The sequence below is a fragment of the Lacerta agilis genome, chromosome 16, assembly GCF_009819535.1.
Source record: "Lacerta agilis isolate rLacAgi1 chromosome 16, rLacAgi1.pri, whole genome shotgun sequence".
Classification (NCBI taxonomy): domain Eukaryota; kingdom Metazoa; phylum Chordata; class Lepidosauria; order Squamata; family Lacertidae; genus Lacerta; species Lacerta agilis.
The window spans coordinates 18,673,298-18,690,784 of NC_046327.1; the positions used below are offsets into that span (position 1 = coordinate 18,673,298).

Consider the following 17,487-nt stretch of genomic DNA (forward strand, 5'->3'; position numbering starts at 1 on the left):
AATGACAATTACAAGAATGTCAAGGTGTTGTTCTCTGGAGCACATTTCTATCCTGTTCCTAAATAATCTCTTCTATTCTGGTATCCTTTTTGAGGGCTGCAATATGCTATACTGATGTTTTCAGAGAAGTACTATTCATCATTTCAACAACATACAACTAATATGTAGAAGCAAAAACAAAATCTGAATACCATATTTTATAAGTAAAATTGGGATGATTCCCCCCCACACTCCTTGCAAACATCAATGCCGAGCTGCAGCTGCCACTTCAGTATCATCTCCAAATAGCACTTTCACACTTTTTGTTAACTCTTCGCAGATTTAAATAATTCAGTGTCTTTTGCAAACACTGTTTCTGTCCTACTTACATGCTTTTGCAGGCCATTACTGAATAAACCATAAAGAATCAATATTGCTTCTATAGATGGATATGAATTACATGATCATCAATAATCCTTCCTACCCAGGTATATTACTATCACCAAGTTGATATTTAAACACTCTCTTGTCAAAGGTAAAGAGTAACTTCTAAGAAACAGTAACATATTCCAAGATTACTTTTCCTCTTTTATTGCTAACACTAAAGGCAATGAGCATGTTTTTAAATAACGTGACACTCACCAACGTCTGGCTGAATAAAGAGAGTTGCTTTTGCCATTCATCAACTCGCGCCTTGAGAGGGCCTACGTATCGTGAAGATGCTATTGTTGCCACATTGATGGTACTGTCATCTAGAATGGCCTTGAAGGAAAATAATAAACAGGATTCTCAAATTTGACAACTGAGTTCCCAGAAGTAAATACAAGGTATGAAAATTGTCCAAAATTTTAAACAAGCATGTGTTTAACTCTTAGTCTCACCAATTAAAATGTGTTCACACCAATTAAAATTAGCCCAGACTAGTTTCCCAACTAAAGTGTTAGTTGACTGATCTACTGGTTAAATAAAGCTGCAGCCCTAATATTTCCCAAACCACAGGAAATGAAGTCCTCCCCCTATAATCTCTTAGAAATGCCAGTCCATGGATAGACTTTCATATCTATACGGAGAGCTACCAACTCCAGAAAAGATATGTTGGAGCTTCCTATTGTTGCAGACCAGAAACTAATAAAGTTTTTTTTTTGCAATATTAAAATGTAACATTTAAGTAAAACACTTTCATACTTAAACAAAGTCTCTGTAACAGGTCAGTTAATGAAATAAAAACTTGAATCCCAATCATAAAAGATGTGTGCAGTTGCAACAAAATAGTGATATGTGTCAACATAGCTACAATCATGACATGCTTGTTTAGTGGGGCAAGCCCATTCTGTTACTTCTACTTGACATGGGAATATCAATATTAAAAAATTAATACTAGATATCAGGCATGTAGTGTGGGGCAGACATAGCAGAAATCAACTTCATGCTAGTCCACATGCTTTGAACACGCCACATGAAATTGTTCTGTTGTGCCATAGTGTGTTTGGCCAGCATGGCAATGGCAAAGTATGTTGCCCTGTATAGGGAAGTTTTTAATGCTTGATGTTTTATTTTGCTTTTACAATTGGTTGGAAGCTGCTTAGGCTGGCTGGGGCAACCCAGTGAAATGGGTGGAGTAATACTAATACTAATACTGATGATGATGCCATAGGGACATGGTATTTTCCTATGCTGCCTCATGATGCCAGCCAGTGTTTAGAGCTGGAACTGAAGTTACTAAGATCAATTCTAAAAGTACAAACCATTTGATCCTGGCAAATTTAAGCACTTGTAAGCCCAGGAATTTCAACCAGAGAGCTAAGCACATGCTTATACTGTATCTGTCCCACTGATTTGAACAAGCCAAACTAGGTGTGATGAGGCTGCTGTAAATACTTTTTTTCATGTATATGCACTATTCACATACAAAGCAGGCAGTAGAATGGCTCTATTTAAAAAATAGGGGTCTGTAGAGGAAGGGACTAAAACTCTTCCCTGCCTCACACCAACACATTGCACTCTGCTGCTGGAAGCTTTGAAAAACCCTGCTTTTCTTGTGAAAAACCGTACCATACCTCGTCATTAATTAAAATTTAAAAATTTAAAAAACCTGTTGAAACACAAATATATGATTTTTAAGAATTTTTGGGCCTTATGGGCACTACTCAAGAGAGTTCTGTAAAATTATGAGCTTTAAAACTGACAGCTTTAAAAGAAGTTCCTAACCTGAATTTCATCTGTGCCACCCAGGATGAAAACATCTTTTGAATCGCGATGAGGAAGAACAATGAATTCTGTCAATTTCCAAGAATCATCCACCTGGTGGGGGGGAAAGTCAGTTTATATTAGCACTGAAAGTAAGTTTGATAAACTGAGTTAAACCAGCAGTTTACTCAGTTTATTTCTTTAAACCAGTAAAACGGGGCATCCCAATACCCTAGTGCTTGCAATGTCTACTGAAAATCTGTTGTTCACATATTTTCTATACCAAGCAAAATTTATTCCAGTTATTAACAGAACTGAAAGAAGCAAATGGCCATTCTCTAATTAGCATGGAAGGTCACCAGGTTGGGATCTGTTTCCAACTAGTGGCTGAAACAAGAAAAACAATTACTGTATTAAGGTAGCCCAGTTCTGTTTTCTGCCTTCATTGAAGCAGACTTGGTTTTCTTGGCTCTCCATCATTTCTTGTTCTCCTCAGGCCAGTGTGTTTTCTCTTTATAATTTGCCTGTACTTTGTGTGTGTTTTCTACTCTTTGTTTCAGTGCATTTTGCCTTACTTAGACAACTTTTCACTTAAGAGTTTACCATATCCCTTCCGTTTTCCTTTTATCATTTCTCTTAGGGTTTTTTTTTTCCCAAACAGCGTCCTGTCATTTTTTTTGCCTGTTTGTCTCGTTAATGTGATTATCTTGACACTTTGTGCCTCCTCTGTACTTCAAAACAACAACAAAACTGTCCCTTTTCCCTCTGTGTATGCTACCCCTCTGTTCTCCTGCTATCCTTGTATTCTTCACTACCAGTACTTTAGCAGGGGCTACTCCATGTCAGCCAACCCAAGCTATTTCTTCATGGGGAAAACACAACACTCCAGGTCCATCACAGCCTTGTCAGGCACATGAGTTGCACCAGTCTCTGCAAATGGTGGCAACGGCTCAGAGAGTTCAGTAAGTGTGCTCTGAATTGAGGATTCAGTAAATGAAATATAGATAATTTATTTACTTGTCATCAGTCCAAGAGGGTGTGTGGGGGTGTGAAGAAGAATAAGAAGAGTTTGGATTTGATATCCCACTTTATCACTACCCGAAGGAGTCTCAAAGCAGCTAACAATCTCCTTTCCCTTCCTGCCCCACAACAAACACTCTGTGAGGTGAGTGAGGCTGAGAGACTTCAGAAAAGTGTGACTAGCCCAAGGTCACCCAGCAGCTGCATGTGGAGGAGTGGAGGCGCGAACCCGGTTCACCAGATTATGAGTCTACCGCTCTTAACCACTACACCACAGAGTGTGTGTGTGTGTGTGTGTGTGTGTGTGTGTGTGTTTAAAGCATCTGATTAAAAAGTACCTTTCTGAGAATTGCCTCCAGGGAGGCTTCTCCTGAAGCTTGTCCAGAAACATCTTGAATCTCCTGAGAGTAGTCAAAAGCATTGATCTGAACGAGTCTCTCTAAGGTTAATGGGTTTTCCATATCTATCATTTGTGCGCCAACTATTTGTTCTATAATAGCCCAGTGTCTGGGTCTCAAACAAGGGTTTCTAAGGTCTGTGATGGCAGGAACCTGAAAGAGTAAGGTGCACAGAATTTTAGCTTAACTTTTTCTTGTTACAAATGCGCAGATGATCAACAAACTGCTTATACTTTCACGATAACACGTGTTGCACAAGTAGTCTCTGTGGCACTTCGTAATCTTGTTGCACTACTATATAAACTAATGATTTTTATAAGGAAACAACAAGACTAGAGGAAAAAAAGGCCCCATCAGAGGATGGCTGAGTGATTCCAAAAACTCTAGTCTAGATAGATATTTATACTAATGAAATGGCCTGTAACTTTTTGGCCTTGTTACACTATTCATTTTGACAACTCTTCCGTTTTGTTTTAGGTTGCATGAAGACCGTGCCTTTAAGGTGCTTCATAAATAGTCATAATGATGTTACGAGTAAGATGCCATCTGAAATGTTCATTTGAAAGGGATCCTTAACAAAATTGTGTATTTTCTCCCTTGAAAAACATCTGGAAGTCAACTTCCGGTGGCCAGTTGTACCTTTTCTTTCATTCTCTCCACTTTCTCCTTAAGCAGCGGCACAACATTATTAGGTGGCAAGCCCTTTTCCAGCTGATTGACAAATTTGGCATACTTGGAAACTTGAGAATTCAGGTTTTCTGGATCCAAGCTATCAAATTTAGCCTGTGGGAAGAGAGTATACAAAAAGGGCTGCTTAGTCTATGAGGGAAACTCAATTTGTTCATTATAATATATTTCTTTCAGAATAAAAGAAGGGAGTTAAATCAATATCAAGCATGATAGGCACAAAAAAGCTAAGTTCTATTGCACACCAAAAGATCCCTACATATACTTAGTCAGAAGAAAACTTGAATATTAAATGCTACTTATTACCAACTGAATGTGTGTAACTTTGTAGCTTTAGAGAACAACTCTTTTGAGATATTATAAGCCTTCTTGACTATTATATATTCTGCTCTCTCGGGCCTAATATAGCGCACCACACAGATCCATCATGTGGCCCTGACCTCACTGCTTCCCAGCAACATCAGTGCCTGGAGGGCAGCTCTGCCTCATATGTTAGTAATTACTACCTTTTACTTACTCAACACATAAATAGCCATCTCCCTACAAAACCCCCCAAAATCTTTTTAAAAACAATATTCATAATTGTAGTGCAGGTTCGTTATACTTGATCATTTCAAGAGTAATGCATGCAATTTACCTCCATCCACTCGTCTTCAAGTACTGACCATTCAGACAGAGAATCCCATAACAGTTGTTTCAATTTCAGCTCTGCACAAACTTCCTCCAAAGCATCAAATCTTGTCATTTCCACCTTGGAGTGAAGGGTAGGGTGTAAATAACAATAACAATAGAAAACAGCATTATTCTGTATATTATAAAACTACTGTCAGGAAAAACCCCTCCCCGCGGCTGATGGAGTCGCGGGAGCGTTTGGAATACAGAGACCCGCGTCCGCTGTTGACCAGCTCGTCCTCCCCCTCCTCCGCCGGAAGCGACCATTCCTCAAGCGGGGAGGGGGAGGTGGAGACAGGAAGGCGGTGCAGGGGCTTGGAAGGGGTCAGAGAGCCTCAGCACCGCAGGGAAAGCGGGGATCGGGGTCAGGTTCCCACGCTCCGGGGTCAGATGCAGGAAGGACGTGGAAGAGGGAGGAGGGGGTTTAGAATCCCGCGCCTCTTTTGCTGGACAAAGAACCGGAAGAGCTCATTCCTGGACTCTGCGTAGGGATGAGATGGACGTTTGAACTTTTGCTCCACTGTACATAGCTGTGCACAATAAAGGACTTAGTTTTAGAAGTTCTGCGTCTTGGCGCTTGACTCATGGGCAACCACTGAACGTCCTAACAACTACTATCATATCCTTGAAGAAAATACCCTAGATATAGCCCTAGGCATAGATATAAACATAGATATAACTATAGATATAGTTAGATAGTGCTTATTCTCTCCCCACACCCATTTCATCCTCACAACATACATGGAATTAGAAACCAATTCACCTTGAAATTCTTCTGATAGGATTTATATGTAAATGCACGTTTCTGTAGCTCATCAAGAATAGTTTGCAGCTCTGCTAGAACTTGTTTCACTCTTTCCTGGTCTGTAGCTATATCCAAAATCTGAGGATCCTATTAAAAATCAAGAAGTTGCTTTACCATTTAGCTTTCATACAAGTTTAAATAGAAGCGCTGCATGTCAAACTATTACAGTTAAATCCAGTGGAGCATATGATCTCTAACATGCAGTGCAATGCATATGCTATGAGCTCCTTTTACCCTTTCTAATCCCTACTGCAACATTTCTCTATATTAACTGCTCCTTTAATACATAGGCAAATAGTTGCTTAACTAAGCTAATAGTGGAGAGCTTGGCCAATACCTCAGTAACTGTTCACAGGAAATAAAAGGGTTTAAAGTGCCTCTTTGCTGTGTTTTGGGTTTTCCATGTCAATGGGCAGAGCTCATGTTGCTGGCCATTCAGTTTTTGCCGATTTGAAAATACACCCTCTGTTCAAATTTATTAGTTACGTTGGGGCTGTGAATATTTTCCTTTCATTCTCTGCATGCCGCGAGTTCATAAAATAGAATTTCAAATTATGTCAAAGCCCATTACAGCACTTACTCTATAATCCAGAGGACTTTGTGGAGTTAATTTATGGCTACTGAGTTTTGAAAATATTTATTCTGTCATTCGATTTATATACCACCCTTTATCCAAAGTTCCCAGGGCAGTGAACAACATTAAGAACATAATTTATGTGGCATAGTAATAATAAAAAATATACAGAATACAGAATAATAATGAAATGATCATAATAACAGCTCCCCCACAGATTATTTAATGGCCGAAGTCCTGGTTAAAGAGGAATGTTTTTGCCGAGTGCCTAAGGACATGTAATGATGGCACCAGGTGAGCCCCTCTGGACAGAGCACTCCACAGATGGGAAGCCACCACAGAAAAGGCCTGTTCCCATGTTGTCACCCTCCAAACCTCTCGGGGAGGGGGGACGTAGAGAAAATACAGGTATAAAATAGAGAACACGCAGCTATAAAGAGTCAATACAATGTACAGAACAATAAAAATAAAATAAAAACGTAACTGTGACTGAGTGAAGTACAGATGTTACTTGTGACATCTTCAATACTAAGAAATAAATACTGTATGGAGTGATGGGTATACTGATCACTGATCACCAAAACATCAGTTCATTGAGAATGGGGACAGTTTGAAACATGCCTAGTCCAGGCAAGAGGAGAATCCATCAGGGAGAAGGCAAATATCCCTCCATTGCAATGCATGAGTCATTGGAAGTTTGTGTAATACACCATTGTTGGTTATAAATGTTATAAACCTTGGTGTTCTTGTTGACCCCTGACACACCTAAAACTGTCTTATAGCAATTCCATTGGTCCAACAAATCCACTGCTGACTACTATGGCTGGAACTGGTTTTCCCGAATCCTAGGCAGGGGTCTTTCCCAGCCTTGTTTATCTGATAGTTCCTTTTATTTGGAGATGCTAACGACTGAACCTGGGGCTTCTGCAATCAAAGCATGTGGCCTGCTACTGAGCTGGGGTTCTCATGTACTGTACTTTCAGTGCACAGTGCTGGAGAATGTTGGTAGTGGCAAATCACTAGTAAACAATACCAGAAATCCATAATGGTAATTCTATAGGATATAAACATGGGGGGGGGGGATTATTGTTTCTATACCTGAGCTAGGTGTTTGACTTCTTTAACTTCTAAATTGAGTTCCTGAACATCGAGGTCTAGGAGCTGACAGAACCTGGCAATGTTGGCATCTCTTTCACCCACAGATTTGTCAATTGCATTTCGGACAGCAACGATGGATGGTTTCAGACTCGAAAACAAAGCAAGATCTTCAGGCGGAGTTGGCACTGCATATAGTTCGATAAGCTGATACATCTTTGTTACGACTTTTGAGTCAACTTCAAGTGTTTCAATCTGAGGGGGGGGAATCAGTTAATTCTTTTGAAAATGTGCTTCCACGGAAAATCTTCAATCTGCGCTAATATTCTAAATTGCCACAGAATGTTACGTTAAAAGCAAGAGGAGAAACTGGCACAAAAGTCAACTCCGGGTTCTTTTAAATACCGTAGTATACAGGTAAGTAATTTTTCCTACCATCTGTACAAAAGTCAGGTCCCAACATTCTGTGACATTCAAGACCGGAATCCAGAACGGATGTATTCAGTAGAGAGGAAAGGTCTATGCTGATGGCGACAGGGATGATTCGCAATGGCTCGAGTTGCCAAAGACGTCAAGTAGGTTAAGTTCCCACCACAATGGTGCTCTCCCATATAACTAAATATTAGCCTTTCCCCCTGAAAGCAGGGTCCTGCCTGACACTTGTGACCTGGACCTACACATTGCATCCAGCAGGTATCTATGCAATAATACAAGCCTTAAGGTGAACATTTTGCTAGTTCCTTATACTAGTAAGTTTCTAATACCACTGCTATTTGCAGGGCAGGAAGGACTCACCATGACCTGCAATAATCATACATTTTGGGGAAATACACAGTCTCAAATTAAACGCAATGCCTTGTGAAGCATTCTTATTTCTTAAGGGAAATTGAATGAGGCATTGGGCTCTCACTTAAACTATCTATATAGCTAGGTAGGTAGATGAGTCCAGAAGGAAGCAAAGCACAACTCCTTTCCACTGATAAGTACTTTCCAAGATAGTAAATGCTACCTAGTAGAAGCACTATAGTGAACTAACCCGATCTTGTATTTCATCAAGGAACGTCAAGCTAAACACATATTCTGTTGTTGTAGATGGATAAAACTCCAGTTTAAATTTAGCATCATTTGCCTCAACAAGAATGGCAGTAACTTTTTTCTTTGCAATTACAGGAAGCATTCCATTGATACACTGGAATACAAAAAATAAAATAAAAAATTGAAAAATTCAGAAGAGAATGAAAGTTTCATCAGGGCAATGATGTCTAACTTACAATAATCAGTTCCTTAGTCAAGACTCCGCACCTTGCAATACATCCATGATTTTTATTTATTTATTATTTACATCACTGATGTACCACTTAATATATTAAAAATATCCGTAAGTGGTATACAGAAAACTGAAGCAATTAACAGCCCGCTTAAACAAAAATATTACAAAATACAGTTATGTATAAAAATGTTACATTCATACAAAGTTAAAGGTAATGGGACCCCTGACAATTAAGTCCAGTCACAAACGACTCTGGGGTTGCGACGCTCATCTCACTTTAAAGGCCGAGGAAGCCAGCGTTTGTCTGCTTCCGCAGACTGTTTTTCTGGGTCATGTGGCCAGCATGACTAAGCCACTTCTGGTGAAACCAGAGCAGCACACGGAAACACCGTTTACCTTCCGGCCAGAGCACTACCTATTTATCTACTTGTACTGCATGCTTTCAAACTACTAGGTTGGCAGGAACAACGGGAGCTCACCCCGTCACAGGGATTCGAACTGCCGACCTTTCAATTGGCAAGCCCAAGAGGCACAGTGGTTTAACCCACAGCGCCACCCACGGCCCCTCATACAAATTTACTAATACATATAAAATTGGTATCAATTCATTTTCCTTCTGTCACACCCTTCCTCTCTGGGTTCTCACCCATGGTCCAAACAAACTCTTAAGTCTCACAATGAGAAGAGTTCCTGGGGGGAAAACAGTGGTCCAGAGGGTGGAGAGCCCCCAGTTCTTTCTTCACCCTCTGTCTCCTCCTCTTCCATGTCATGTGCTAAACAAAAAACTTAAAAAAAAACCTCTAGCAAAGCAATGCAAATCCATGATCAGCCAGGATGAGATTTTGAATTTGTTGAATCTTTCCCGGTTGAGCTCAGGCACAGTTGGGACTCTGCCAGCATAGGTCTTTCAACTCAGTTGAGCCAGAGATATGTCAGTTAAATCCCTCATCCCCAGCTCACCTTGGGCTCAGTAGGTGGAACTTAACCCAGTGCAAGTCCCCAAAACAAGAAGAGGAAACAGGGCAAGGAGAGACTGACACCTATTCCAAATCCCTTTCAGATCAGCCATGTGGCATAGAAACCCAGTAAAACAGAGCCTGCAAAAAGGGTAAAGGTGTCCGACTCCGGGCTTGAGGTGCTCATCTCACTTTATTGGCCGAGGAAGCCAGCATACAGCTTCCGGGTCATGTGGCCAGCATGACAAAGCCGCTTCTGGCAAAACCAGAGCAGCGCACAGAAACGCCGTTTACCTTCCCGCCAGAGCGGTACCTATTTATCTACTTGCACTTTGATGTGCTTTCAAACTGCTAGGTGGGCAGGAGCTGGGACCGAGCAATGGGGATTCGAGCCACCGACCTTGTAAATCAAATTCCTCATGAACAGAGTTTGGAATAAGAGTAGCCTACACTGGCTTAACTTATGCTGGTGTTAAGTTTTGCCAGGTTTCTAGTCATTAACAGTTTTGCCAAATGTCTTCTGATTATTGTATCCCTATACTATTTTCTCTTCTCTGTCGTGTGGTTTTTTTTCAGCTGCCATCCGTGATTTTCAGCAATCTGTGGCTCAACTGTCCTCAGTATTATCCAAATCTGGAAGTCATTATAGCCAAGTTCTTATCAGGCCTTTTAAGGTTTTCAAACATCTTTTGTTTTTGTTTTTAATTTACAAACTAATGTATTTCAACACATCTGAACCATAACCTGAGGAAGCAGAAGCTACTATCTTATGTTTGTACGGTGCCATTTCACTTCCAAATTGATATGCATGAGGCCTCCCAAGGTTGGTATTAAAGTGATTGATAGATTTACCTCCAAACAGCGCTTTGGTGATGGAATCAGTTTGTCTTTCAGCTTTTGTGCATCTATTAGGAACAAGCCTATGTTCCTCTTCTGTTTAATGGCCACAGCTTCTTTGTGCTGTCTGTGATACTTCTCCAGTTGTTCGGCAAAGAATTTAACATCTGTTTATTATATACAAGATGTGTAATATCGTCATTACATTTTCAGGTGCTTTAGAGAAACATTTCCCCAGTTGTCTTCTATATTCAGCTGGGGTGGGTGCAATATCCTGACTTGACCACCATCACCCCATTGGCAAAAGAGGAATGGTAGGAACTTATTATTTTATTAAATGTGCATATCGTCCTTCAACTGTAGATCTTGGGGAAGTTCACAACATAAAAACTTGTCATGAATGTATATTTCTTCTAATTGGTGAGTGGAGGGCAACCAGAGTGAGTTATCTCCTCGCACTTGATCTACAGGCAGGGCTTATGTAAATTAAGAAAGCTTTGTCCCTTTTGTGTGGAGGGAGCCCCTCATAGCCCTGGTACATTATGAAGTTGAAACATAGAAAAAGTTTGAACAACTCCCAGCTCCATGTGCTTAGCATGGGTATGAGAAGTAGAAAAGAGCAAGAGGAAAGCTCTCTGAGTGCTATAGGGGCAAAGGGGGGGGGAGGTAATGGGGGGCACATGCCTCACTTGGCAACAGGGTTCACTACTTAGCTTAAGGCAAATACTCTTAGCCAACCTCTCCTCCACCAACCCCACATTAAAAAATATGGTGGCTCCCTTTCCATGTTCATTAAGTGCCGGAAAAACAGGGGACAGAAAAGCTCTGGGAGCAGGGGGCAACTCCTGCCAGAATGGTGCCTAAAAGGTGAAATGGAGAGCAACCAATAAAAGCACCTTATCTCTGAACAAGCAGGAGTACAGTTAGGAAGGATTTACTCTACCTGAGAGGGTCCGGGTTCATGGGCAAAGGCTGGGAGAATAACAGCTTGCCTAAGGCTGCCTAGTGAGTTCATAATTAGGCTGCAATATGAAACGGGGATTTTGTAGCTCACAAATAGTTAGTACATCACAACCAGTTCACCATACGACATGTATAAGAAATATAGGATCATTCTAACAGAATCTAATACAAATTTCTTGTGAAGATCACGTCTAAAGAATCTCTGTTGTCAGGAACGTTATGAAAACTATATGGATGTTTGCTGGCAATACACAGCCTGCTAAGCAGATCACTGAATGAACTACTGAGCGGCTTCAAAAATACCTAGTAAGCTATGAAACAAATTTTACCAGGTTCTTCTTTCTTCAGAGCATCCAAATCAAGGCTTTCATTTTCTTTGAAAAATAAACGAAACTTTTCAAAAGTAGATGCATACAAGTTGACTGCTTCAAATCCTGAATAGATTGTTTCCTAAACATTAACAGAAAAGTATTTAATCATAATAATATTGAGGGCAAGAGATTCAATAAGGGACAAATGGCAAGTTGGGGTGCTTATTTACTCATAAGCTGACATGGGTAGTGACACCAGCTTGCCATTTCAAACAGAGAACAGGAATGTAAATAGGCTTCCACAAAAGGTGGTCTATACCTTTATTTGTGAGATAATATTCTGGAGATGTCTATCATCTTTGAACATTATTGCCAAGCTTGGTCCTTCACCACATGTTTTTTCTTCAATTTTGTTGTTAATAACAGGGCGAGTAAAAGCATCAAAATATCTATCAGGAACAAGGTTTGCAACAGATAACACAGTTGCCTGAAACTGATTCACAATCTCTGACATTCCATCCTGTTGGGCAAAATAGAAGAAATGTATAAAAAAAACGCTGGTTGTACTGGAAGAATCTGAAAAATGAAAAACAATACTTAGTATCTGTATACGATACTGCAAAGTAGGCATTATTATCCCCATACTGCAGGTGGGAGAGGGGCCTCAGGCTCAGAGAAGGTGTGTTGCCTTCATGCCATAGATAACAATCAAACCATAGGGTTTCTTGTATTTAGCTCATTCTCCCACCCACTATGTTGCAACGCCTATGGGAATCACGCAAGCAGGTCATGAGCCCACTCATTTTCTGGTATTCAGAGGCATACAGTGCCACATCCCTCACCACAGCTGGGGAGGAGGGAAGGAGTTCATATCCACAGTTACGCTGGGTCTCAATCTCAGTGTAATATCAGAAAACCCTTTCTCCTTTTCTCTGGAGGAGAGGGTCTTGGCAGTGATGGATCTTGGGGTCTCAAATTTCAGTGGTGCTCTATGTGACACCAAAATTCGGCGCTCCTCTGCCTCTCGTGCTCCATTCCAAATCATAATTACAGCATTCCAGAGACTCTGTGGCCAGTGCGACTGAACTGGTTGTGCTCCCCTAAATCTGCCTCCGGTCATGGCAAAAGCAAACCAAGACTTGCTGACCCCGGTCATCGTTATTTTGCATCGCTGGACAACTGGTAGGTCTACAAAGAGGTCCCATGGGTCCTTCAGTATGAAGGCTGGCACTCCTGCCTCTGAATACTAGTCGGCGAACTTTCATTTTTGCTACATGGTCACTCCGCTCTGCAGCCTCTGTCACTATATAGCAAGCCCCTTCATGTGCTTCCTTCTGCAGTGCTGTTACCCCATTCCTGTTTACCTGCACCCAGATGTGGATCATCCAGTCAACTGATAATGGGTGAGCCTTGTTCATTTTGTTTTGCCCTGGATTCCCAGCAACACCAGGCCAGATTTCAGGCCAACTAAGTACCATGGCAATCAAAAGCTCACCCGAAAGATCCCTATGCATCCCAGACCAATGTCCAATCAAAGGCTATATGCTGCATGCAAAACTAGGATTATGATGACAAATGAAGTTTCATACAGCAATCTAAAGTAAAGTAAAATTATTCTTAAACCTGGTAGTCCTCCACAGTTGGTTCAAATAATAGAGCATTGATCTCTAAAATTAGCTCTAGAAGAAACATGGGGGTAAGTGACTCTTCCTCTTCTGCTCCTATAACCACTGAAGTTCCCTAAAATAAAACAAACCAAATGAAAATAAATAAATAAAACCAAAATCAGAAAATGAATATAAGTTCTTAGGTTAGAAACAAGATTTCATTTTCTCTGGCCTAACACATTGACAACAAGAAAAAGTGAAAAGCCCACAACAGTGTTAATTGTCATGTCCCTGTTTTCACATGTCCACAAATTTGCAAATTATATGTATATTGTATTCTCAAATAGGTAAGGTTGATGGGGGGAAGGGATCTTAATCTGGAGATAGCTGAATGACAACAGGGATTATCAAAATTTACTTACACACTCCTTAATGACTTGGGGAAATTGACAAAAGATCACTGCATCTCAGTATGAATTAGAATAAAACATTTATTAATTAACATGTGTCAAGATTGCAGTCAGTGAGGAAAAGAGGTTGTGATAGTCTGTTCTGAGAAGAGGTGAAGAGAATACTGTAATAATGTTCTGCCTTTCACCATTGCCCAAGGGTTCCAGCAGTGGCAAGGCCCATATTGTTTGGTGGCTCATCTACCTGGGTTGCAGATCCTTGCTTCTTTTATCAAAGCTTTCAGAGATTATGTTTGAGCCCGTGTCGAGAAGCTTTAAAATGTATTGTTTAGCACTGGCGTGATTTTGCAGAGTAGGGAAAAGGGAAGGTTAGGTATGCAAGCTTCCTTCTGCTCACACAATACTGGATAGAACCCAGTAGTGACCATGGACAATGTGATGGAGCAAACTGTTTCAAACAACTCGGACCTTACCTTCTTTTCCACAACAGCAACTTCAGGTGGTGTTTCTTCCGTATTCCACTTCCGAATGAGGTCTGCGGGAGGTGTCTTTTTCAACTTTTCAGTGAGGTAATTCAAAAGAGCAGTGACAGATTTTACTGCCAAGACATGCAAAGTGTTCACTATAAGGTAGTCAGCAAGACGAATAAAGCTGGAAGGAAAGAACAATGCATTAGAGCCCCTCGTTTTTACTGAAACTGAGACTTTGCCAGGAGTAAATGCAAAGTGAATACATTTGTGGATGTACAGACACTTAGGATTACAGCCATCTCATCTGCAAGAAGAACTTCCACTAAAATACATTCTTATACTGACCGCCAGGACTGACTGGTTAACTGAGGTTTGACGGGAACCCAAGGGGCCACGGTGCTGTGCGCAGTCCCGCAAAGGGCACCCACAAAGAAGGTGTGAGCGCTCACTATTATACGTGGACCTGCAAAAAGGCAAATACCAACCATGTCAGCCTTTCACAAGTAGCCCTTTTGTTGGCCTGTTCAGTATACGTCATTTTTTCAGCTTGGTCACCATAAGGATCTTTGTCAGAACGACGAATAATGGCACTTCCAGTATTTAGTCTTGTTGTTACCGTTGTTACCTGTTCTGGGGAAAATAAAAGCACATGTTACTGCAACCATTTCAAGTACTAAATTAAACCAATATTTCTACAGCGATAAGAATCATTTCGCTCACACACCAGTTGATTATAGGGGCGGGGGAAGCAATTATTTGCTACATATAACAACATCTGGTGCAATGCCATTAAGAAATTTTGCTAAAATCCTACATAGCAATTGGAGGCAAATCTAACATATTCATTCTTAGACATCAAATTTTGTAATATTCTGTGATACCCTTCACTGCAATTCATCAATGGCCCCATTTTCCATAGTTTACCCTTACATGAACAAGCCTGCTTGGATCTCAGGCATAAATGCTCCTTCTGTTGCTCCAGCATGGCTGCAAGGAGTAGAAGTATCTGCTTTTATGGTAAAAACTCCAGTTCTCTGCTAAGGCCAAACTGGGGAACTTTAGTTACTTAATGCTATTGTTTGTTAACAAGCCAGGATATATCACCTGGCATGTTTTAACTAACCACAGTTCCCTAGATTCAGATGTCAAGGGGAACCATGATTATTTCAAAAGTGTTCTATCTTCTCTTCACATGACTGAAGGAAGAAGAGACAGAGACAACATATGAGCTCAAAGCTCAAAGAATAAGAAATCAAGATAACAAACTCTTTACAAAAGAATGGAAATGGTTTATTGAATATTTACAGATAAATTGTAAACAGATAAAAACATTTGCAGGATTATTGTAATAACCTGAAGTTTTGTAAGAGTATATATTTACAGTAGATAATTAAATGAGTAAATAAAATGAATTTGGATATGCATGAAAAATAAATTTAAGGACCCGCAGAAAAAGGGGGAAGGAAGTCAAATTTTGAAATGTTAAATGGATTGTAACATTAATGAAATGTATAAATTTGAAAACTATAAATAAAAAACTATTTTTTTAAAAAAAGCTTGCGGTTTCTTTCATTTATGTCTGAATTGGACTAATTCCTTGCAACTAGAATAAGGGCACTGAAATTGTTTTTTTAAATGTCACTATTATACCTGTACTCGCTGTTGCATAAAAGTAATCATCAGGAGTGAAACCAGCTTCCAGCAATGTAGTTCGACATGCACCTCTAACCACTTCTTTAGCTAATTCCCTGAACTCCGACAGATGAGCTGTCACCTGAAAGGTACAGTGCAGAGAATAATTGATATTAAAGCTAAAAATAAGATTTATATTAAATCTTGATAAATTGAACCAATGAAACCCACTTACATCTTTTAGCTGGCTGAACTGAGTACCTTTAAATTCCATCAGGGTATATAAATAGCCCTTTTCAACTTGACAAAGTGCCATATCACTGAGCCGGTAACACATTTCTTGGATGTTAAGTATTGCTGGTCTCAGACACTGCAAAACAGTCAGAAAGTGTTAGTGAGATGAAAGCTAAAGTCCTAAAACTATCAGCACCACCAATTTTTGGAAACAATGGGTTTCCAGAGGACCACGTACAGAATTGGTGCCCACAGTGCCCACTAAGGATGGGTGATCTTTGTTAATTCTCCATTCCTTCTGCAGCACCCTTAAAAACTACTACAGAACAGAGTAAGAAACAGCAGAGGGGGCTACTAGAGACAAGGATCAGTGAAATTCAACTCCCCACTTTCTGTTAACATCTGCTATATCAAAGGCCCTTCCTTTCACAGAATAACTCCTTCTGTAAATGAAAGAATAACTTTTGAGATTACAAACTTCAGCAACTTTCTATACTGATTTATGTCTGGCATAACAGAACCAAAGGTATGCTAATTTCAGTATATCTCAGCAACAGGAAAATTCAATATATTATAAATAATTTTAGCATGCATATGTTTTCATAATATAGTTTAGCATTAAAATCTCTGTAAAATAATTTAAAAACTTATAATTGCTTTTATATACAATTTTGGAGAGAAATAATCTGCTTCCCTTGGAGGGCAGCTGAGGGGAATGCTATAGGCCCATGGGTGGAGGTCCACTGCTGAAGGCTTCCCCAGTCACTGTTCCACTGATGGTGGCAGCCAGGAATAAGGTATGTTGGGTATGTCTCAGGGAAGCCACGGAATTCAAAGGCCTCATTCTTCCAACATACCTCCAAAATAGGATTGAGATTGAATCCTGACAATACAGAAGTACTGTTCTTGGGGGACAGGGGGTGGGCTGGTGTGGAGGACTCCCTGGTCCTGAATGGGGTAACTGTGCCCCTGAAGAACCAGGTGCGCAGCCTGGGAGTCATTTTGGACTCACAGCTGTCCATGGAGGTGCAGGTCAGTTCTGTATCCAGGGCAGCTGTCTACCAGCTCTATCTGGTACGCAGGTGGAGACCTTACCTGCCCGCAGACTGTCTCACCAGTGATGCATGCTCTAGTTATCTCCCGCTTGGACTACTGCAATGCGCTCTACGTGGGGCTACCTTTGAAGGTGACCCGGAAACTACAACTAATCCAGCATGTGGCAGCTAGACTGGTGACTGGGAGCAGCTGCTGAGACCATATAACACCAGTCCTGAAAGACCTACATTGGCTCCCAGTACGTTTCCGAGCACAATTCAAAGTGTTGGTGTTGACCTTTAAAGCCCTAAACAGCCTTGGCCCAGTATACCTGAAGGAGCGTCT

At 40.6% G+C, this 17,487-nt stretch overlaps 1 protein-coding gene across 1 annotated transcript in view; it reads right to left on the reverse strand.

Moving 5' to 3' along the window:
- The window catches only part of DNAH6 (dynein axonemal heavy chain 6), a 118,172-nt gene that overhangs the window by 95,182 nt on the left and 5,503 nt on the right, over positions 1 to 17,487 (reverse strand). The window contains exons 5-19 of the mRNA XM_033172943.1: positions 15,892 to 16,243; positions 14,727 to 14,871; positions 14,245 to 14,422; positions 13,378 to 13,494; positions 12,074 to 12,274; positions 11,773 to 11,893; positions 10,496 to 10,647; positions 8,454 to 8,606; positions 7,421 to 7,672; positions 5,707 to 5,835; positions 4,909 to 5,022; positions 4,224 to 4,367; positions 3,525 to 3,737; positions 2,188 to 2,280; positions 622 to 741 (exon numbers count right to left, since the gene is read on the reverse strand). Of these exons, the coding sequence (XP_033028834.1) occupies positions 622 to 741; positions 2,188 to 2,280; positions 3,525 to 3,737; positions 4,224 to 4,367; positions 4,909 to 5,022; positions 5,707 to 5,835; positions 7,421 to 7,672; positions 8,454 to 8,606; positions 10,496 to 10,647; positions 11,773 to 11,893; positions 12,074 to 12,274; positions 13,378 to 13,494; positions 14,245 to 14,422; positions 14,727 to 14,871; positions 15,892 to 16,243 (2,484 nt within the window). The remainder of the gene's footprint in view (positions 1 to 621; positions 742 to 2,187; positions 2,281 to 3,524; positions 3,738 to 4,223; positions 4,368 to 4,908; positions 5,023 to 5,706; positions 5,836 to 7,420; positions 7,673 to 8,453; positions 8,607 to 10,495; positions 10,648 to 11,772; positions 11,894 to 12,073; positions 12,275 to 13,377; positions 13,495 to 14,244; positions 14,423 to 14,726; positions 14,872 to 15,891; positions 16,244 to 17,487) is intronic.